The following is a 24,377-nucleotide window of genomic DNA, read 5'->3' as shown; positions in this document are numbered from 1 at the left end:
CAAGGTGTAACGTTATATATACATATATACCGGGTGTCGCCGAACCACGTGGACCAGAGACTTCAGCGGTGTGCGTTCTGTAAATTGACTGTGGGTCAATTGTGACCCGTCTCAGAACGATCTCACAGGCACGTACGGGCATACACGACGATAATTTGTTTCATCCGACGGCCGGGTAAATTTTGACCCACGACAAGATTTCCATGTGTGCTGTATACAATATTGAACGATATTCATTTTTCGTCATTGATTCAGTACCCCGGTGGTCGACGAGTCGACGGCGACCCGGCCATAGGAATTTCTGACTTTCCGTCATCCTCGAGACAAGTGGGAACCACACACGCACACACACCCTTGAAGCTTGTCCCACGCAACCGTGTATACGAAGTCTAATATTCTCCAGAAACCGAACGGAATAACACGAAATGGATCCGTTCGTCGGAAGATGATTCGACACGAACGAGTTCAAGTTATATACTCTCTCTCGATGACCCGTATTTTCTTTCGGCGGTAAATTTATGTATTTTTCGTGACGCGAGTACGATACGAACACGTCATTTATCCCCCGATACACTTTTCGCAAGGAGGTTATGTTACATTTTTAAACAGCCAAACACGCGCAACGTGTGTGCCACGTGACCGAATACACCCACCGAGGCGACCAATGAACTCCCCGCACCTAGCGATTACGTCGCGCCACGTGATCTCGGCCACAAATGGTTAACGCAACGTGTCCACTTGGATAACCGCCTTCGTGCTTAAAGCTACGTGTCCACTTGGATAACCGTCTTCACCCTTAATCCGTTTACTTCTCAAGTGGTAATCGATCACGGAAAAAACAGTTGTATATCTTCGTTAAGCCAAAATGCATTTAAAACGTTATTACATATTTGTAACGATTATGTACAATGTCATCGAGAGGTTATGGTCACTCGTCCCATCGAACAATCTCCCGAAACGGACGAATCGTTTCGTATAGTATCGTAATTCCGGGTCGATATCACGGATCGCTCGTCACACACCCGGTGTATGTGTGTCTGTGTGTATGTCTGTCTGTATGTTCTGTATTGAATCGAGCGACGGTTTTTCGTTTTTTTCCATTTTCTTCTTTCTCTCTCTCTCACTCTCTCTCTCTCTCTCTCTCTCTCTCTCTCTTTTTTTTTCTCTTAAATATCGAGCACGCGATTACTTGCCGTTAGACTTTGCGGTTCTGTTTTAATGAGGTCTCAGTGTAACGATTTTATTTTTGCAACTATAGTTACAGTAATCGTAATCGTAGTCGTGGCTGTACGGCGGCAACAGGGACGTCGACTCGGGGGCCGGGCACGGTAGATGCCGGGGTCAGGCGAGCTCGTTGCTGTCGAGAAAGTGGCCGCGACAGTCGAGACAGGCGGCGAGATCGAGCACCAGATGATGGAGATTCGGATGCTCGAGCACCTCCGCGTCCGGCAACGGTGGATGGCAACGGGGCCTTTGCTGTCGGCCCCGGAACGCCCGATGGAGGTTCAGCACTACGTCGCAGAACACGTAACGGACCAGCAACAGCCGTAGGAAATCGTCGCCGAAGAACTGCAACACGCTGGTCTCTGCGACAACAGGGACCATTACGGATCTTGGATCAGTCGACGGTGTTTTTGAGGTTAGGAATGGCGCTCTTGCAAGGAAACACTGGGAAACGCTGACTGGTGGAATGGAATGAAACTTTGTGGATTTATAGAATCATTCAAGACGAGAGTAACGGTATGTTTAGTTCGTGCCCACTCGCCTTTTAGGGGTGTGGAAACTTATTCAGTGGTGGCGATGTGTTATCGGCTGAGAAGGTTCGTATCGGTAACACATCAGCCGCTATTACAGTTGGTGGTAGATGGTCGGGAGTTTTTTAAACTACGCAATGTCGCGACAATAGGATATAGATACAAGAAATTACGTTCATCGAGGAGTCTTTAACAAAAACAACCCTTGTTAAATGTTTCGATTTTTGGGGATAAGAACAGATTTCAGTATCAAAAAAGGAACCATGTTCTGATATATTCGGATAAGACGATTGATCGATTCTTAAGATTCTTAACGATATCGGGGAATTTTTTTGGTTTCTTAGAAAAGAAAGAACAAATTCGACAAGGTTTGTTTTTGTTGTGAGTTATTCGATTGTTTTCGGTGATTTGTGAGAACTCTTTTCACAGGCACACAGGTTGACAAAATGGTGTCGCGGTGAATGTACTGTTCCCTCAAAAAATGACAGAATACTATCATATGCTGCTGAGAAGTTCGTCATTTTTTAGAATTTTCTGCCAACGTAGATTTCTTGTTTTCCAGAAAACTTCTACACGTTGAATATATCATTCGGGACGTGGATAAATTCTAAAGTCTGGGCATGGATGTTCCAACGAAAGGGTTAGCCAACATCTCCCAGAGATTACGTAAGCGTTGATAACCCTTGCTCCAGATTCGGAGAGGCGTCGTCGGTGGAAATCCCGTCGCATAAACGCGCCAGTTTGCAATCCGCGAACGTCCAACGAAGAATCATCATCGGGAACACCCGGCTGACGTTTCCGATTGTCGTCGACAGAATACAAGAAAATCGAAAAATCGAACAGATTTGTTCGCCCCGTTTAATAGTTTCACTCTAAAAAACCGAATATGCGTAAAAATGAAAAATTGGAATTTTCGGAGTAGCGAAGTTCTCTTTTACTGCCCTCCTTACTTAAAATGTCCAATCTAACAGATAACCGTTTTTTAAGATTTTTAAAAATATTTCGAACCCTATATGCGTTTCACTCTTTTAATCGAAGCTAGAATGGCCTACGTGCTGTTCAGGGCTCTAGAAACTAGCGTAACTCCTTTGTATGATTCTATTATTCTATGCAACATCTAGTAACTTAGTCCTTAGTTTATGCCTCAATTATTTATGTTCCAGATACGTGTAAAAAAATAATAAAATAAATACGATTTAAACCGTTTCCTATATTAAAAGAGCTTACAATGGACAAGGACGACACAAAGAAAATGATAAAACCTAATTTCTCTCAGTTGTCTGACTATATTAGTTAGGACAATTGAACGAAGGAGGGTAGTTGTAGGTCTTCTACTTCAACAGCCTGTACAATATCGGCGTTAGATTAATTTGTACACCACCACGTGTGTCTGCCACCGTCCCACACGCGGAGGGGACCTGTCGTCGCGAACTTTTCAACGCGAATTATCGTATCGGTTAGCCGGTTGGGTGTTCCAGCCCCTCCCGATCGATTCGGCGAAAGTTTCTTGAGAAACGTATCGCGCGAAGCGTTACCTTACGTCGAGGGGGCGGTGCCCCCTGCTATCAGACACTCGACAAAGGGAGTCACCCCCCTCCCCTCCACTCTAGTATGTTCAAAACTCGTACGACATATCGCTGTCGCGCGGAGGGAACAATAGGGAGCCCCTTTGTGGCCGACCCTAGATCACGCGCCCTACGAGACGAGATTGCCAGTTCAGCGATAAACACGGAGCTGGGATCTAGGCCAGACTCTGTTTATCTCCCGTCGTGACGCAATCATAAGTCCCTTTTAACGGTGTTACACGAAACGAAACAACGTACACGGTGATTCTTCCACCCTGGACAAGGAGAAATACAGTAAATCATCGATGAGTGTTCGAAGGCTCCTCATCAAAAGTCCTCTAAAGATGACTCACCCTGTATAAACAGTTCGTCGATGGGTCGTCGACGACCCGACCATAGGAACACGAGAGTATTTTTTTCCTCCGTCGAATCGAATGCACTTCAGAGGTTACAGTTCCCAACACTCGGGATCAATACGAACGCAACGATCCCGAAGAACGGTTCCAACTGGACCGACACCACCCCTCCCCCCTCCCGCGAAATCAGCATACCGGAGCCAAGAAAGTTTCACCCGTGACGAGTGTCCCGTTGTCCGATATCCTCTAGGCGTCACCCACTTGGACTCGACGATCCAATTAGAAGACACAGTATCGCGACCTATCCAAAAATCCTGGGGCAACGTTGTCCACCTTGGATCTTTAGGGCAGAGTTGCCAGATGTTTTATACGACTCACCCAAAATACAATTGTCTAATATCATCTGAAGTCGCGACAATGCTGCGGCAAGAAATCTGGAACGCGCAGTTAACGAGGGATTTTAAAATTGAAGTAGTTTCTTTAGTATGATATACTAAATGGACCGCACGAGTTGTTTGAACGACATCTGTCGATCGAGTTGTAAGGATACTATTGGCTCTCGATAATTACCCGTTCCTAGAACTGCCCGCCTCGCTGCCCGAAAAAAGGTGCCACTTAGGAATCTTTTTTAAAGAATGCAAAGAAGGTATGACGGGCAACGTTTATATACAATAGAATTTTGAACCAATACGATTAGCGCGTCACCTACAATCCAAAAATATCGAAACATTTTTTTTATTTTCCGAAATGTATAATAAATAAAGGCCAGGAAATATTTTTTATCATATCTTCCTTGCTTTCTATAACAAAAAAAAATTCCTAAGTCTACCTTTATTCCGAGCCGCTAAAGGGAAATGGGGTAAGAAGACGAACGAGTGTAGGATTTTGTGCGACGCACAACAGGGACACAAGAGGAAAATTAGGTAGGGGTGTCCTGGAAAATCCCTTACCGCATCTGGAGCGGGTGACGAGCTGACACGCCTCGATGAGGAATCGCTCGATGTAACGCTGGCACCGCTCCCAGTGGTGCACGGCCAGGCTACCGATGTTGCATATAAGGCAAAAGGCGGCGAGTGGGGCGTGGAGGAACAGGGTGAACAGGCTGCCGCCGTGCCGCAGGTCCCGCAGGGTCTGTGGCGTGTCCTGCGGTGACATCAGCACCATCAACGGCTGCCCGAAGTAACGGGGTATCTGTTGGAACACGAAGCTGTTGTCCGAGTCGACGACCACGAACAACGGTTTTCTGGTGAACGGATAGAGGTCGCCCGGGTAGAGGCAGTGAGGCTCCTTCCCACCTGTCGGCCTCTTCCCGTGCTCCGGGTCCCTCTTGCTGCACGTCGACACGCCGCCCAGGTCGTAACCCACTGGAACAACCCACCCAAAAACCGGTTCATCAGTGTGGTAGCAGAGACATGGGCGTAGCCAGGGGGAGGGGGAGTATGCCCCGCCCCCTAAATGTGAAAAGAAGAAACTTTTGTAGAGGACACGCAGAAAATTCGAGTCCTGGAAAAAATTTGAGATGGGTCACTTTCATGGGCGTAGCCAAGGGGGAGCTGGGGGCGCACTTGCTCCTCCCCTCTGCACGGAAAGTGACTCTTGCTATACCCTAGAAGAGAAAAAATTGAATTTTGCACAAGGTCACATGAAGGTCACTAGATAGGTCTTGATCTGAAATATTACACAACGCTGATAAAAATATGTAAGTCTGTTAAAAAAAAACATAGATAACCTTGAATAGCTCACCCTATAATATTTCGAGAAACAGTTACGAATTAAGGAAAGATGGGAGCATACAACAGAACCGCCAATTAGCTCCATTTTTTCTATAAATAGCGACGATCGGTTGCATCGACTTTATGCTCGAACGAGCAGAAAGCCGGGCTTCGCGTTTCCACGGAACAATGAGGAGGCGCCTACCAAATTGGAGCGCCATGGTAAATCATTCGTGGCATCCTTCGAGAAATCATTTCTCGTCAAACTGGACGCGACGAATCTCAAACGATACAACGATCTATGTTCCTGAATATCTTTGTAAACTCTGGTACATCATTACGCATCATTGTGTATCTAAAACTTTTCGTTTCTTCTCTAGACTTCCATATACTTGTATATTGTACCAAAGGGTTCATAACCCGTTTATAAATAAATAAGTGTTATTATTATTATATCCATTCGAATATTCAAACGGCCAATGCGATTGAAGTTTCTCGGATATATGCGTCCATTCGATCCGAAATGAAAGTAACAGGTGAATATCGTGTAAATATACATATAATTCTTATCGTCAATTATTTCGAATTGGGCACTGAACAAACGTCTATTTCTCTTCGTAGCAATTCTGCCAAGTTAACTCTTTAACGCCCAGGTGCAACATAAAAAAAATGAAAAAAAAAACAGGTCGGTTTAATATCGATATTTTATCGATAATTTTGAAATAACGATTTAAAGGTCTGGACGTTAAAGGGTTAAAAGTAAAGTATTATTACAAGCGAATAAAGTCGAGTTATTATCATTATCTTGCAATTGCAATTCTCACACGTTTATTCGGAAAAAAGGGAAACGAACAATCAGGTCCCTTATCTTTTATGCGTTGTAATGAATTCAGCCATCGGAGTTTTAATCCTGCCATTTTTTCGGCCAGTCTCCCGTGTCTGACCATTGGCGGTCTATTCTACTGAAACGTTAATCCACTTACAAGGGAACCGGGGCGAAGTGTTACGCGGCGAGTTCGACTGAATTTCCACGTACAGAGTGAATCAGAAATCATGGTACAGTTTGAAATATGATTTTTTGTTTGTTTGTAAATTGAACTTAATTATTCGAATAATGTCACAGTCAGAATGTACAGCCAAAAGCATTGTGTACAGATTGTACAGATACAAAAATGGTTATTATTAACACTTAGTATTTATTACGTAATACGTAAATACGTAATGTATTCTCTGCATAAAATAAATAAAAATAAATAAGACAGTAATGTTACGCCAAGTATTTCACAGTCCACTGTCCGAAGGTTAACAGAAAAGATAAATGTGTAACCAACCGCAATTTCTGCGAATGAAATTCACTCAAAAAGGGAAAAAACCAATAAATCTATTTTTTTTCACCCGCAACGATCCACCAGTCGATCCTTCTTAAGCCCCAGACGCGCCTCGAGTGGAGATTTCCATTGCGTTCTCGCGATCAACGACAGTCATTGTCTGGTTCGACGGCGGTAACCGAGGCCAGACAACGATCGGAAACGGGAAAACGTGTCGTTAGACACCTGGCCACAATGATATTGACGCCTTTCCAACCCTCCAGTCGTGTTTCGATATCGATTCCGAACTTAGCAATCCGCCGGCACGTCGGAATCTCTGTCGCGGTATGACCTTGACACGGATGCACCACTCTACTTTCGTTTGAAAGACCGTTTTTCCCCGGGTTGTAACCTCGCCCAGCCAAAGCCGTTGAATAGCGGTCGCGAAACGCTCATTTTCGTGGTCGTGTCGGTGTGAATTTTTCAACGGCCACCGAGACCTTCGGAACCCGGACAAAATCCATCCCCCACCATTTTATTTTGTTTCTTTCTAACCTCCCCTTTCGGAAACGTACCTCCCTCTCTTTTCCTCTCTGTACGTTGCGGCAAAAGAATTAGCGACAAGGTCGAACGTACCGAAATCGCGAAGAACCTGGTGTGTTAATATTAGGGATGTTACGAATATGTGAATGATTCGAACCCTCGAATATTCGAAGTATTCGAAATATTTGGATTATTCGGAGTAGGTATTCAAGTAATCAAATGCTTCGTGCTATTCGATTATTCAAAGTGATCGAATTTATCGACACTTCTATTGCTCGAATATGAAAATATTCAAATACTTCGTACTATGCGAAGTTACTAATACTAGGACTTAAGAATACTAGGATACTGGGATATTGAATTTTTCATATTTTTCTAATTTTTATGTTAGTATTCGTTTTTTTTTAAATTGAAACACGGCTGGCTAAGAGAATTCTAATGTTCAAAGTAATTGTAACACTCAACTCCCATAATTTGAGCCTTGTCCCTTGAAAGAAACACTCGTTCGAATTTCATCCTCTTCTCGGAAGCTACCAACGCGACGAACAAAATGGCGGAGAGAAACACGTGATCGTTCTAAGCAGAGAATCCGACACCTTTTCCCATCACACTTGTTTCGTGTGGTATATCGAGTTTGAAATTAATTTCTAAAATCAGATCTCACGCGTACACGTTATATGCATTTTGAAACAGCCTGTATCGCTCGAATGATTCGTGCCGCTAGCAACTGACCCACTTACGACGTCCAGCGGCACGAATTAACCGTTCCGTAACTTCGAAAGTATATCGAATAAATGTCGCATAGGTGGAGCTGGCAGTAATCAGAGATCAGTCGTGGGGAGGTGTCGGTCCGGTTATCGAGACACGTGGAACATTAGGAAACCATTTAAACGACCTGGATTTCGCCGTTCGGGTTAATTCAGCGACCGTGACGGATAAAGGGTCACGGCCACGCCAGCCGTGGTTCCCCGCGAGGTCAACCTCGAGATGTCTTCGTTTCAATCCGCATGAAAGTTGCACGAGGATGGCCGCTAATTAAAGAGGGCGAAGAGAGAGAAAAAAGAAAAAAAGACAGTGGGTACCGCCTTGGTGCTTCTTGCCTCGAAACAGCGATCTTTCCAGTGGCGCCAATTAAGGAGCCAGGTGTTTCCTTTCTAACGTTTCGTCAGAACTGAACTGTTCCCCTTAACGAAATTATTTTTAGAACCCGTGATAATTTCACGTAATTGTTTCCATATCGAGGTCAAGGTTCGTCGAAAAGTTTCTGGTTGTTAAATGAATTTAGACACAGCTGGTATATTGATAATAACAATAACGTGTAACGAAAGCATTTCGTGTAATCGTTAGTATAGTTCGGTAAATACCGTGACTGTGGGGTTTCGTTAAGTGCTCGCGGGGAATCAGTGACGAGCATTTAACCAATCCGACTTGTAGCGGATTTAACGAAGGAGAACATGAATATTTCTGACGGTTCGGTGTCACTGAACCGTTCGTGAGGATATGTTTTAAATAATTAATAATGTTACCGTTAGAGCTTCTTAACAGTTGAAATTTACACTTTAATTCTTGTTAGACAGTTATCAGCCTCGATATTCCATTAAAATGACTTGGGAAGCCTAGTTCCTTCGTTTCGCAGAAACCTAACCTAAAATCCAAGCAATAAAAAATCGTCTATTCTAGTAAAAGAATTGGATCGTAAGGATCACAACCTTATCGATCTCTTTCTAAAATGACCTGGGAATCTTAGTTTCTTCGTTCCTAAGAAACCTAACCTAGAAGTCAAGAAATCACGAATCACCTCTATACGAGCAGATGAATCGAATCGCGACGGACCACAAGCTCACCAGTTTGAGGTTAAATAAACGTCCACGAGTAGGAAACGGAATACGAACAATTAGCCTGTCAAACCACGAAACGCAGTTGTCGGTTTTCGGGCGCGTTTACATAATCGTATCCGTGGGGCGACAGCAAGGGAGACTGGGGGCTCGACGAGAAGTCTTCAGTTCGTCGACGAAGCCTCGTAGCCGCCTAGGAATCGGTGAAAGGCGATAGTCCGACTCGCGTAATCCAATTAGCGCCTTTGGGTAACCCGTTCCGCGGACGTTCACGGATATAGTATACGCGATCGTTGGTAGACCGGGTAGCCCCCGTGTAACACCGTTAGAACACGGCTTATCTGCTGACGGCTGTTCCGATCCAGAGAACACGGAAAACCCGTTCCCCTCGATCGACGAGCAAAAGCAGCATCGACGGATTACCCCCACCCCTTCCCTTCTTCCCACGGTCGAGGAAACTGACCGAAAACACCGACACGCGTTCACCTTCGGCTCCGTCGAGCGAGTGATTCGCTTTAAACCGTGTGCTGCCCCCTCTGTCGCGATAAGTAATTTTCGGCCGATCGACGTACCTCCTCCAACCCCCAATTGAAAATCGTTCGTTTATTTTTATATCGAGCCATTCTCTCGGCCGACAGAACATTCATGGTGAAAGAACGTTCGGTGGCTTTGATCCCTAGTGGGTGATGGCGTGGGGTCTCGATAACTGCTCGCGTGGGTTCACGATAAGTGTTGTGCGCGGACTAGCCGATTGGAATGGAGAGTTCTTTTGTGCGTTGAGTGTACCGTTAGACGAGCGGAGTTCTGAAGAAACTGAACGATTTAGGGGAATCATTTCAATTAGTCTACGATGATTTGCGTGGAAAATCTTTTTTTTCTTTGTCTTCCACCTTATTCTGCACATCCTGTAGATATCTTTATTGAACAACGATTAGATTTCGATAATTTGAGCTTAACGATTAGACGACAATTTACACGACGAAATTTTTTAATCATCCGCCGATAAATAAGATGCGAAAGAATAAACGTCAGATTAAGAACCAACAGAATCTAGCACGCCTGAAGGGGAACATACATGGTGTCTCGCGAATCGTGATAAAAATAGTGAAAGCAGCCGTTCGATTGAACGAATCCGAGTTGTTGAATGAATTTCTTTATACGAGGCTTTGTTTACGAGAAAATCCAATTTAGCACGTGCCGCCACTGAACCGCAACGGGATAGCGTGTCTGATCATTGCGTACTTATACTACTTGTTGGAAACTGTCGATATATCGTATTTCTATCGGCGTCCTCTATCTTTCCATTATATCGCCGATCAAAGATACGATCTTACACGAATTAAATAGGTGAATTTTTAAAATCGTGTTTTCATGAAAAAATTAATTATTAAATGAACAAATAAAAAAATTGATTCAATTGCCACTTTCCTAACCAAATCAAATCCTTTAATTTGTCAATAAATCTTCCCTTAAGGGGTATTCTACCACTGCTTGCCCATCACGGAGAAAATCGCGAAAAAGGAAATTGTGTACAATTGTCATTATTAAAAAATGAATTTTTTTCCGAATTAATTCCGTGCCCTTGCAAGTAAAAAGTTGTTTCATATCATCCCAGGAACCCCTCATTCCCGCGAATCGAGACTATTTTGTAATACCCTGTATAGCTCCCAAGTGGGCGCGAGACTAATGTGTGTTAAAAGATCAGAAAAAAGAAAGGCTGGGGACAAACACACTCACGTTCCTCCGGGTGTTTAACGGTGGAGAAGCATCCGTCCGCGGACAGGTACAACAGCAACGCCCCGTTCGCGGGCAGCTCCTTGAAACCGCTCGCCAGGAACACCTGTACCTGACTGTAGGTCGGCTTGTACAGCAGGTACTTGTGCGGATTGTCGCGTCTAGGCGCGCCGTTCTCCGCTCCAGGATAAGGTCCCGGCCTGAACGGCATCCGTCCAGCGGGCGATGCGTCGTGCAGATGATTCGGATCGTCGCGTGGCTCCCTCTCGAAGGTCTGCAGCATCCTGAACATGTCCATCGACAACTCGCTGAACTTCACCTGATCGGCGCAATTACCGACGATCAGGATCTCCTGCAGCGATAGGCACATCGGTGGCGTACGTTCGACGGGCGGCGAGGTCTGCGGTCCGAGCCTGTGCGTGAGTATCACGGGGTTCGAGGAGTCCGTGTGCACCACACCCAACGCGGTCTCGGCCTTCACGAACGCCTTGATCTCGTCCAGCACCAGATTCCATTCGAGCTGATCGTCCGGCTCGTATGTGCTCGTGTAATCGGCGATCTGGGCGTCGAACTCTTGGACCAGCTCGCGGACCAGCTTCATACGGTTCAACAGAAGGCAGACCACGATGAAACGGGCGTAGTACCTGAGCTTCTTCACCATTAGATCGCTCCTGTCCTCCTTCGCGGCCCGGCTGTAGTACGCGCGACCCCGTATCGCCGCGTAGAACGAATAGGCCTCGTGCAGGTAGCTGGTCTCGCTGGTACGGAGGTAATAATGGTAGTAGAGCTGGCCGATCTTGCTCGCGATCTCGCCGATCTGCCACCTCTTCAGGCCGTACTTCGTGTCTAGTATCGTCCTGGAAAATATCGGGGACGATGGATTTAGTTGCGTTGCGTGACGGCCGTGGTAGGTAAAAGAAGGAAGGGGATAACAACGCCGCGACTCGCGGATTGGAAACTTTTGTGGGTTTTTAGAGTGATTCTGGACAGAGATAACTTTCTACTTAATTCGTGACCAATTGCTGTTTAAAGAACAAGGGAGTAGGCACTCGCACTTTTTCGCATGCAACTCTGGAAGTATAAAACATAGAAAAGAATGTTTTTAAGAAAAATTTAATGGTGCAACAATAGGGTGACCATTCGTCCTGGATTTTATCATGAAAAACGTTTAACGTTTCTACGTGATTTTCACTCGCGCGTAAACGTGCGAACGCTCGCGGAATACGTCGCGTGTGGATAGAAGAAATCGCGAAAGGGGCGGGGAACAAAGGCGCGAGGGGAGGAGCGACGCTGTTGTCCCGCCGCGACAACGTCGACGCAATAAAAGGGACAACCGTGATCCCGGTGACGGACGATACTTTTGAAACGGTCCCGCGCGCACGAAAAACTTTTTCCTTCGCATTGTTTTGACGGGGCGTGGATAGAAAGAGAGAGAGACCGCGATACTGAAAGAGCCGTCGCCGTCCTCGATATATTTATTAACAGACGGACGCCCGCGCCCGTTCTACGCTGGGCGACGCCCGTCCTGGCGTGAATAGCTGAACAACAGACAATCGACTCTTTGTCGAGTTATCCACCCCCTCCCTCGACCGACGCCACTTTACGATCAAAGGGAATAGGGACAAAGGGGTTTCGAAGATTACGGAATCGAATGGATAAATAAAAGACGCTCGGTGGGCAGCGATGTGCTTCCTCCACCGGTCTAGGCTCCTCCCACTTTTTGCTTTTTACAGCCACGCTTGTCCGGAACACGGAAACTGGGAAGATTGTGTTGGTTACTGTGATCGGACCGTCATAAGCAAAAATTTTACACATAAGTATAGAATGATATTCCGGCAACTCCGGTGGCTGAGTCAATCGTGACCCATTAATAAAATTACACATACGTATGCATGGAATGATATTCCGATACGTCCGATAAAACGGTGAATTGTAATTAATGATGAAATCAGAAATTGTACAGCTCGTGTTAATGTAATAATGGTACATTCAACCTTTCAATAACACGATTCATTCTTTCCATATTGTATCAAAACCGAATTAAGCGAAACTAATTATTAAGTATACAAAGAAAATTCTCCGTTTACGTTAATTAAAACCAGTGTGATGGAATCATTCGTGCTCCACGAAGATTGTCAAAGTTTATTAAGTGATACTACATATACGGAAACCTTGTGGTTTAGGAGTGCTGTCGCAATTTTTGCACCATGTTTTCATAGTACCATATTATTGGGTTGTTCCTAATACAAATAATACAGCAATGGGTTTCAGTATGAAAATATTTTCTCCGGTATACTCTATGGGTTCCAGGAAAGGAAAATCGCCCCCACACTTATTAGACTTCCGTGTGACGGTCGAAGGCGCAATAATTCTAGGGTTAACTGTTCACACGACACACTCACACATACGTGTTTACGGGGGTGGTTTCGCCGTGAAATTACGCGGCGTCGATACGGTTCGCCGAAGGGAACCGCTCGGACCAATGCGCCTCGGCGGTGCTGCTACACGAGGGTTCGGTCACGTGGCCTACCCAAGAATCTCTGTGATACGAGAAAAAAAAAAATCGATCGGTCGAATTGGCAGACCGTTAAAATATACACTGGCGATTTCACTAAAAATATCCGCGATCGAGAAGAGAACCGTGGTTAATACGGGTTACAGTTAGCGTCGGAAATATATATATATATATATATGCACACCTTGCTTATAATATTTAGTGCCACTCGAAATTCTGTGTTTGGTTATTTTACAAAATTATTGGTTTCGAATATTCTTGTAACATTAATTGGTTTCGAAATGAATTATTTTACTTGGTAATTTTTTCTAATTTTTCGGTAGTTCGAAAGGATATAATTTGTCATGAAAAACACCAAACAACAGAACCATACTATAAACGGAAAACAATATGAAAAATTCCTCAAACATTTAAAAGAATAACTTGTGCAAAACCAGTTGTCTCAAACAGAAAAAACGAACAAAGCATTATACGGACTCCCTACGTCTTGTTACCATTCCCAACCTGTAACCCAATGAAATTTTTTATTTACGAAACTATAGACTGCAGACGTTTACCAAAACCCACGCTACTACAAATTAAATCTCAAAGACAAGAACCGAACGAAACTTCGTGTCTGCAGGCAAGAATATCAAATGTTCAATAACATTCTCAATTTCACCACTCAAATACACTATAAACTCATAAAACCCTCGATCTGTTAATTGACAAGATAATACACTTTTTCTACTAACTCTACAGATACCTCTCATCTTCGTCTCAGTTAACCTCTTTTACACACAACTCTACGATACTAAGAATTTCAAACGATCCTCAACAAATTTTCAATTTTCCCGCGTCCCACACATTCAAGTACCCCACAAACTAGTAAAATCCTCGTTCTATCAATCACCACACGAACTTCACACCTTCTTTCAAATCTCCCCCGAAAGACCGCGAATCGCGACCAACTCTGCACACATCGATCCTACAAATCCGCACAGCCCCGTTCAATTCTACCGTGTTACAACCGTTCCCACGAGGTGTGTATATACACCCATTTTCAACACACACCATCTATAAGCAACACTGGGGTGGAAGAAACGGTGTGTTTTGCACGAGGGAGAGGGAGGGGGTGGTCAGAGTGCAGTACGAAACGGATAGTAGAATCCCATTGTGCACACAGGCGGTCGTAGAAGACACCAGAGGCGATCGGTACCCGACCGAATCGACACGTCTGTCTCGTACGCGACCGAACCGATACGACTGCCTCGTACGCGACCGAACCGACACGTCTGCCGCTCACCCGGAAGAGTATATCGCCGTTAAACATCACTCGAGCCGGTCTCTGTCTCAAGTAGCTACCATTGTGTTCCCTTCACCGTATGTAGTAGTACATCGTTCACACTCGCGCACAAATACACCACCACAACCCCCCGTGTTCCACTCGTCACATGGTGTGCTCCTCCTTAAAGGCGCGTAGAGGATCGGTCATGGGTTCCCAGTTCCGTGGGCGATTCCCCGCCTAGTGTCTGCATCAAGGGACCATGCGTTTCCACAGAGTACAACGTGTAGTCACCGAACAGAGGACCGAAGAATCCAAAAATGAAAAGAAGTAACCACGTTTGTGTCGGTTCGGAATCGAACGAGGATCACAGAGGAGACAGATAAATGGACCTCGTGGCACCCCCCGATCACGAATTGATTTCACACCATCAAGAACAGAGAAGGGGATAAGGAGGGAGGGTTCTCACCGTAGACTCACCACCGATGATGACTCACCATCGCACAAACTCCACACACACACACACGCGCGCGCACACACTCGCTCACCTGTGCTGCTGCTGGAACTTCCAGAGCTTCGTGTAGATGTCAAAGGTGCGCCCGAAGTAGCCCTGCCACTGCTTGTGCCCGTACTGTGGCAGATCCCGTAGACCGTTGAACAGCTGCTTACTTTTTTCGAGCAGATGGCAGAACTCTAGGACGACTTTACGCTCGTGGTCGTCCATGCCAGCCATCATGACCATCTTTTCCGGATTTTTTGTGTCGAGGCTCAGCGGCCACTCTCGGGCTGGACGCGCACACGACGGCCCTCCTTGATTATCAGAGAACACGACGACGACGACGACGGGTCGGTCGGCGGTGGCCCCGCGTGATGGCGCCTACCGATCACCGCCACCCTCTCTCTACTTGCACGCGTGCTCGATCACTTCTCTGTCTTTCTCTCTCTCTCTTTCCCCGTGGATACGACGACGACGACGACGACGACGACCACGACCACGACGACGACGACGACGACGACGGACGACGACGCCGCCGCGACCACCGCGCGCGCCGACCGACCAATCAATACTTGCCCATCCCGCATCAGGGGGCGCACCGTGCGCGCCAGCGTACCCGCCACCGAGACCGATCATGACGCCACCGACGACGAGAACCCATGCCGCGCGTCGCAACGTCGACAGGGGACATCTGTACGATGTATGGGACAGGCTGGTACACAAGACACCCCTATGGATCGGTTGCGATCGATGATTTTGTGCTGGATGGTACAGCAGACATTCGTTTAATGCAGTCCCTTTTATTAATACGTTGAATGCCCTGACCTGTGACCCCCGCTCTTGGGAGGTCTGTAAAGTTAGCACCCCCAAAACCAACAGTATTCGTTTGCCTACGATTTGTCCACATTTGTCTAAGCAACATTTTCGTTTGTCCACCCTTCAAAATAAGTTATAAACAAATAAAGAAATTTGTCACCAGCACCTCCCATGAACATTTTTCCTTAATTCTCAAATTGTTGCTTTGATTGGTTCCAAAGGGAAACCGCCTCCAGTCGTGAGAATAATACCGTTGTTCGTGTCGCATTTATCGAAGGATCACTGTATAATTTCAGGCAGGTATTTTGTCATGATCTCGGTCGAAAGTATGTTTAAAATAAGTAAATATTTTCGTTTTAATTTAAATTATATACTTGAATAATTTTACATTTGGCCCCCTACAGCCTCGAAAGATGCAATAAACGAATGTCCTGGTGTAAATGACGAGGGAGGATAACAAGGGTGGTATGTGAATGGTTATCTAGGGGTTGTTCGGAGGGTTTCTATGAGGTGTGGTAAGTCGTGAGAGACGGGTGTGATGGCGCCACTGGGGCGTATGTTGATTCTAGTCCTAGGAAAGAGGGGTTTCTGTGTGACCCACGATTTTTGACCTATTACCGGTGTAAAGAGCTGGATGTGTAAGAATTTTTGGTGAAAATAGCATTATACACGGCCATTTATAAGGGACTTTGGTACACCACCGTCTCTACCTTTTTCCTGGCCAGTTTTTCCATACAACGAAAAGTAACGCAGACATTTAGGTGATCATATTCAGATGCGGTCCAACCTGTATAATAAATCTCTATCAAATCTCATTATGGGTCACGATTGACTCAGCCATAGTAATGCATGTAGTTTTTCACTGCCAGAAAGTTATCCTCTGATTTGAAGTTACAGATAAATTTCTTCGAACATACTCTTTCATAAACATTCATGAAACAACCCCCACGACGGTCAAAATGTCCGTATAGATCTATAAATTACCTAGATCCTCGGTCTACTCAATTACCTTGATCATCGATAATTCACCCGATTTTTCGACCGAACCTCCTCTCGTGTTTCTCCTTCTCGATAATTAAAATTTCGTAGTCGAAGGGGTTGATGGAGGGTGTGGGCCGGCTGCGAATCCAAGGGGGTAGACGAACGAAGGGGGTAGGAGGCGCGGCCGACACTTTCGTTGTCGTGGCTCGTTACCGGCTGCAGAAACGGTGGGAGTTTTGCCGCCCTGCTGGCCGCCACCGTCGCCGTCAGCGTAGATTAATTAACTAGATAACGTTCGGTGGCTGCGAGGGAACGCACGTTGGAAGAGGAGGGCCCACGTTCGCCAGAAAGAGAGACACACCGGGACACCGTTCACAGGCGGGTGGAACGATGTAGGAGACCGTGCAACCATCCCATGTGAACCCCTCCCGATGACTAGCGATGGGCTCAAGACGCGGCTGACGGAAGTTCGGGAACACTTTCGAGTGGGTCTGCTACCTTTAGGGGGATGTCGAACTGATTTAACGATGGGCCATTGCGTGCATTGACGGGATACTCTCGACGCGACTGTAGCGATTTTTATCTCGTGAAGAGAACGAATACGATATACGTTTTCTTATAAGAGGCTATGTCGAATGCTTTTTTGAACCCATTAACCCTTTAATGGCTGCTTGTTTAATATTACGTCTGTTGCGTACGGTCTTAAAATGATTACATTCGTAATAATAACGTATAATGATCGTCTCTTCTGTACTATTTATGTATTATATTGTTACGTATTGTATTGTTTTGTTCGAATCTTTATTTTTCTTCATCTTCTCTCTCTACGTATTTTAATTCTATGTTGTGTAAACATAAATGGATTTTACATAAGCTGCGCGTTCCGATTGGTAGTCACCGTTACCGCGGGAACTCGGCTGGCAGACTCGCGCTCTCATTGGTCGGGGTTTTTCGTTAATACCTCGTGAACAAAGCCTCGGATACCATTTTTGCTAAGGGAAAACTTGTTTCAAATCACCTCACGAGTCTCTCATTTCCGAGTCCTCCAACATTTTTGTTACACCCTGTATATAGAGAGACAATTGAACGGCCATTGCTAGCCCATGACGGGGTATTTCAGAGTCGTACGGTAGGTACCGAGGCGTATATCGACTGTGTCGCCTCATCTACAAGTCAATCAGGCTCGCGTGCCAGCGACTCGTGAAGGCGGCTGGTACCACGTAAGTAAGTAGCCGCGGCCCTAGCAGGCTAGCTATAGCCGGCCAGCTAGCCCCAGCCGGCCCAGCCGTCCATAGGATATGTATATATACACGTATACAGGGTGAACCACGAATCGTGATCAGTAGAGATTACTCTGTTATTAGCAGTCCGATCGGGACTGTTTTATATCAAGTATAGCCTGGTTTCAAGAGAGCTTTAACGTAATTATAGCAAATTTTGACAACTCCTTTTTTCATGAATTTTCAAGATCACCTTCAATTTATTGAAAATACACCTATAACTTTTTTACGCCAAACACATGTTATGTTATGATGCTTAACGAATTCGTCTTGAAATCCTCTAACAGATAGGCGTACAAAAATTATAGGTGTATTTGCAAAAAATTCAAGGTAACCTTGAAAAATCATGAAAAAAAAAAGAGTTGACAAGAAATGTGCTATAATCACGTTAAAGCATTCTTGAAACCATGCTATACCTGATAAAAATATTTTCGACTGGACTGCTAATAACAGAGTAATCTATACTGATCACGATTCGTGGTTCACCCTGTATACCTGCGCCTGTGGCCCAGGTACCTAATACGATCGCCGACACCGGCCACCTTTATGCCGGGTATGCAAGTATAATGCGCCGCTGCATATATGAATGCTTATGGTAATTCCTCCCGAGGCGCGCGAGCGGCAGCAGCCTCGTTTCGACGCTGTTGGCCCCCCGGATGCCTGGCTAGATAGACCACGACGGCACCCCGCCTCGGCCCGCCTATTGTTATCGGGGATGCCGTGTGCCGTTTTTACTATCGGCCCACGGGGGCTAGACGCATACATAGATAGACACGTACACGATCACCGTTGGTTCTCTCCCCTAATTTCTCGGCAATCCGAACGGGGATAACCGTGGAAGAGGGTAAGTACATTCTGGGAGTATGTAACGCATCGAAGGACAATGATGATAAGCTTAGTGCGGCGGTGATTATTAGAATGGTAGACTGATTAGTGGGGATAGTAAACGGAAGAATTAAAAGGCGCGTTACAGACTGAGTTTATTAGTTGTTAGGGAATTGGGAAGATATTAAGATTTGCATTGAAATTGTTTCGAGATGATAGGTGAATCGGTTTGGGGGTTGGAGAGGTCCGAATTTAGAGGAGTAGGGCTTTGGAATAGAAAGTACTCAAGAACCAAGGACTCAAACCTGAGACTGCTCAGAGCCAAGCATTCGGAACTGATACCTCTCAGATTCTAAGGACCTAAGATAGAGACCTTCTAAACCTAAAATCCAAAATTGAAACACTTCGAATACAAAAACACCAATATGAAGGCCTTTCGGGAACAAGATCTGGACCAGAAACCCTCTTGGAAACATTCAACTGAATCTTTAAGTCTGAAGGTGCCAAACTTGATTAAATCTCAGGGTCCAGGATCCCAATGTGTGTCTAAATTAAGTTTCTTGAGTATATTTCGAACTAACCCGTATTTTTCAGTCTTGTATCAGTCTAATTCTAATTTTCATATGCCAGTAGAACCTCGATTAAATTTGTGTGATCCTGGCTCAACTGAAATTTTCGTAGTCCTAGGTAGACCCGATTTCTATCTGCCAACCCCGTAGTCGCCTCATTTCTGGCCTTGCAATTCAAGATTGTTCCGATTCAAGTCTCCCAAATCGAATTCACGTTGTGTCTTGGAAGATCTGTGTCATGCCAATCTCTCTAGACTTTCGATCGATAAGAGTTCGCATCGTTAACACTCAGGCTACATGGAATACTGAATCCTGTCCCCAAAAAGTTACCCAGACCTGTATCTTTCAGTTCCACTGTGACCCAGTTCAAGTTTCTCGGTCAATTCGAAGTAATCCCATCTCGAATATTAATCATCGTCTATCTTCCCAGCGTCACGAAAAACAAAACCCACCGTCTATCTTCCGTTCAATGTAATCTGCCTCGCCGGTTCGAGAAGGATCTGGCCGCGTTGGAGGAACTATCGAACCCGGATATATCGTGTATGAATTTCAATCGGTGACTCAGCTCGAAATACCAATCCTGCCGCCGCCTGGTCGAATCGTAGTCGAAACCCATGGCACATGGATCCGTGTCCATGACTGGAAACCCACCGCACACCACGGTGGGCGGCAGCCGGCCTGTCCCGTTCTATAGACGAGCGATCATATCGGGTCGTTAACTGATATTAATAGCAGGGCGCGGTGGAACAGTCTAACTCGTTGCCCACGCTCTCCGATTTCCTCTCCCTTGGCCACCCTCCCCGCGATCGTTCCCCGCCCCCCTTCTCGCTAAGCAACGGAGCTTGTCCCACCTAAGGGACCCTTGCCCTAATTGTAACAAATTAAATCACGCGATATCGATGATTCCCTCGGGCTAAATCAACGCGTGCCGCCGATTGTGCACGCCTTTTCAACGTTTTAATCCATCTTTAGCGGCCGATTCATGCCAATTAAACGGACAGCACTGGATCCGAGCCGTGTTGAACAGGCACAACCCCCTCGGCTCGATACATGGTATTTTTTAGAACGTTATCGGAGATTGTATTTATGATCTAGGTCCGATGGATAGATAGATCTTATGATATAGACCTTGTGCTGAAGCTTTTGTCGGATCTTGGATTCTACACTGAAGATGTTAATACGTGTCGTTATTTCCCACGAATGTCCACAAACTGTTACTAACCGAAAGGTCAGAACTTCAAATCTTGTCATTCGAAAATTCGGTTCTACTCGCGTGTCTGACCATTGCCGACTATTTCTACTTACGCGAACACTTATAACCGCATATTTTATACATTCTACAACAGTTTCGTAAGAGATGCTAGAAAATAGTAAGTTCCAAGAAAAATAATACCATATACTTGTTAATATTCAATGCAAGTAGAGACAGACAGCAATACACGGACACTCCGGAATCATTAAATTCTACTTTCCCAAATACACTACTTCCTCTAACTAAACACGTAAGAAAGATTTTATCGTAACGTTTTTACCCACTTTGTCGCCTCTGCAATACTCTTGATTTCTAGGACAAAAGTTTTTGATCATCCTGTACACGATACAGACAATAATATCCATTTCATCGACAGTATTCGGTGCGATGTAACTCTTTCTACCGTTTTTTTTTTTCTCTATCTGGCTGTTCAATGAAAAATAATCTTTCTCGATGGCTGGAGGAAACGGTTTTTTTCTTTCTTTTCCTTTTGGTAGACGGTCGACAGGATTTACAAGCATGCGAATAAACTCTTTTTAATATGCAGCGCTAACCTGTTGAATGCATTGTGTTCGTGACAAGCAGTGATTACATTTGTTCTCCGGAGTTGGATACATTTTTTATCATTTCAACGATCGTGTTACCTGTGATAACCCCGCGGCGTTAACCGCTGCTCAGGATCGTTGTAGATCAAGGTCGCTCACTAATATATTACATTTCTGGTTCCCAAGCCCTGGTAGAACACGCCGTGGCAACGATCCGGTTTGAAAAGTAACAAAAGGGAAACACGGAAATTCGTAACCGCGATCGGACGATTTGTCACCTTTATCGTTTTCGCTCCTTTTTTTTTCGTACAACAGCGAAATAAATCAATGGAACAGAAACAAATAGGAAATACACGGTTTCCTAACGAGCAATATTAAAATTCATCAGTTCTTTTTTTTCTTCGCGTCACTTGTACCTCGATAGATTTCCCCCTAGCATTCGAGACTAATTTTCCTAATCAGTACTAAACATTTTTTCCTCTATTGTACGAGTCCTATACGTCACCAATTCCACGAGTCCCTTTTTGTTGTAACATCCTGTAGAAACTCCCAGCGTTAAAAATTTCCCCCTAGTATTCGAGACTAATTTTCCTAATCTGTACCAAAAACATTTTTTCTTCACTTGTACGAGTCCTATACGTCACCAATTCCACGAGTCCCTTTTTGTTGTAACATCCTGTAGAAACTTCCAGCGTTAAAAATTTTCCCCTAGTATTCGAGACTAATTTTCCTAATCTGTACCAATAACATTTTTTCTTCACTTGTACGAGTCCTATACGTCACCAATTCCACGAGTCCCTTTTTGTTGTAACATCCTGTAGAAACTTCCAGCGTTAAAAATTTTCCCCTAGTATTCGAGACTAATTTTCCTAATCTGTACAAATAACATTTTTTCTTCAACTGTACGAGTCTTATACGTCATCAATGCCAGGCGCCCAATTTTTCCGTAACACCCTATAGAATCTCGTAACGTTCAAAGAATAGAGTCTATTCTTTTTCAGCGCGAATTCCTCTGTAATCAGGCACGGCAGAGAATGTTCCAGGATCCCCCTGGGGATCGTTAACGTTGCTGTCACGAACATGCCACCACGATTCGTCCACGCGCGCGAGCGTTCACGATCCTGAATCTCTCCGAAAACGAGTCTATCGGCATTTAGCCGGGTTTCGTGAATGTAAACTAGGCGTTTCCTGCACGTACGTATTGTACAAACTGGCTCGATTCGCCGGTGGTCTTTTTTCACCGTTTGGAAGGCCCGATCGATAATGCCATTGCAAACACCCTGTATGTGCCCGGTTAATGTTAATGGCAGGGGCTGGCTCGGGCTGAAAACGTGTGGGGGTGTGGGTTTGCCCCTTTGCCGGTGAGTTAGAGCTTCCTGAGGCTTTCCTCGCATCCAACGAACCACCCCCTCCCCCCTCCTCATCCACCCTCGTCGGCCCCACGGCTTCGAGTCCCGTGCTTGGCTAATGGTGAGGCCAGGAAATATCAAAAGTCGTCCCTCTACCCTCTACCACACTTTTTAGTTTTCTCCAACCACCCTGATATCTAGTCTCCTTTTCTTTACGCCGCGGTCTTCCTACTACGCCATTCCCTCGAGGCTTTTCGAACTCCTACCTCGACCTTCCTCCCTTTACCTCGACGGAGGAAAAAAAATAGAAGATCCTCTTGGGTATCAGGGAATGTGGCTTCTCGAGAACGAGACTGAAGGAGCCTTACGGTGTATATTTACAGAAAAAAAAGGAACTTTGGGAGCGAGAAGACAACTTTGGGGTTGTCTGCAGAATGGACACAGGTGTTTTATAGGGTTTGGGCTCTGACAAGGGAGGGCACGGAAGTGTCCCCTTCCGATTTTTACAAAACTTCATATGTCTGTTAAGCAGTCAAAAATAAGGGACACGTATTTTTTTTTTATTGGTTGAGATGCGACTTTAAGAGGTGAAACTATCCCTCGAAGTTTCATATGTCAGTTTTTTTATATCTACTATACTTTTCAAGATATACAGGAAACCAGTAAAATACATATTAACCTTTAAGGTGTATTTTGACCCCAAGGAATCAAAAGCTAACAAAAAGGAAAAATTGATATTTTGAGGTCCCCTACGAAGCCACAAAATTTCGAAGAAAATTCGAGATTTTCGTCAGAACCGAGGTTCCCTAGTTATAGTTCCAACACGTAGGATCACACCCGAAAGTGTACCAGACATTTTTTTTCATTAACACCCCGTATTCCCATGGCGCACAAGCACTCGTACATTCGATTAATATATCAATAGTATCGGTTGATCTTTACGCAAGGTCACGGTGCGTTGTGCACTGTGTATCTACTTGTACGAAAATTTATCTGATCCCAGGGCGGGTCGGTTAACAACGGGGGCGCGACACATCGGACACGTGGCACGAAGGGGGGAGTGGGGGGGCGCGATTTTCAAAAGGGTAGCGGCGGTCGGCCCGCCGGTGTTATATTCATACGCGTCCCCGATAACAATATATCGTTATCGTAACGTATTCGTTAACCAAGGCCACTCATCGACGACGAACCCCCGCGATCGACATCGATACGTATACCGATCGAGGCAACAATTCGCGTTACCCTCGAATATTCTCGCTATGTTTCGTGTATTCGGTGGGTTCACCGACGTGTTATCCATCATTTCTTACGTATCGATTATTTATGCGTCGATATAACAGTTTTTGAATAATGGGAATAATTCATAGATTGCCAAGAAAGAATTAGAGGATCGCTAATGTGGACGGTCCTGTAGGAACCTACCAATCGAAAGACACGAAAGGAAGTGCTACAAGTTTGATGGATTGATGTATTTTCCATGTAATAACACTACCAACATGTAGTATATACTCAAATCCTAGAGATTACTCTGTTATTAGCAGTCCGATCGAAAATGTTTTTATTAGGTATAGCATGGTTTCAAGAGAGCTCTAACGTGATTATAGCAAATTTTTTTGTCAACTCTTTTTTTCTCATGATTTTTCAAGGTCACCGTCAATTTTTTTACAAATGTACCTATA

General features: G+C 45.1%; 1 protein-coding gene across 3 annotated transcripts in view; it reads right to left on the bottom strand.

Annotated features, from left to right (window-relative positions):
- Positions 1-1,041: 1,041 nt before the first annotated feature.
- Positions 1,042-24,377, bottom strand: part of LOC107186647 (protein SCAI) — a 74,810-nt gene continuing 51,474 nt past the window's right edge. The window contains exons 1-4 of one of the 3 annotated variants that reach the window (XM_015574562.1): positions 15,134-15,454; positions 10,810-11,663; positions 4,619-5,039; positions 1,042-1,479 (exon numbers count right to left, since the gene is read on the bottom strand). In XM_015574562.1, coding sequence (XP_015430048.1) covers positions 1,227-1,479; positions 4,619-5,039; positions 10,810-11,663; positions 15,134-15,327 — 1,722 coding nt within the window. In that variant the 5' untranslated portion in view covers positions 15,328-15,454 and the 3' untranslated portion in view covers positions 1,042-1,226. Of the gene's footprint in view, positions 1,587-4,618; positions 5,040-10,809; positions 11,664-15,133; positions 15,455-24,377 lie in introns of those variants that run through there. The other 2 variants (XM_015574560.1, XM_015574561.1) reach the window with 2 other exon arrangements.

This window comes from Dufourea novaeangliae, unplaced genomic scaffold, assembly GCF_001272555.1.
Source record: "Dufourea novaeangliae isolate 0120121106 unplaced genomic scaffold, ASM127255v1 scaffold65, whole genome shotgun sequence".
Taxonomy (NCBI): Eukaryota; Metazoa; Arthropoda; class Insecta; order Hymenoptera; family Halictidae; genus Dufourea; species Dufourea novaeangliae.
Note: the sequence above shows the minus strand (reverse complement) of the source record. Positions and strands in the feature narration are given on the sequence as shown.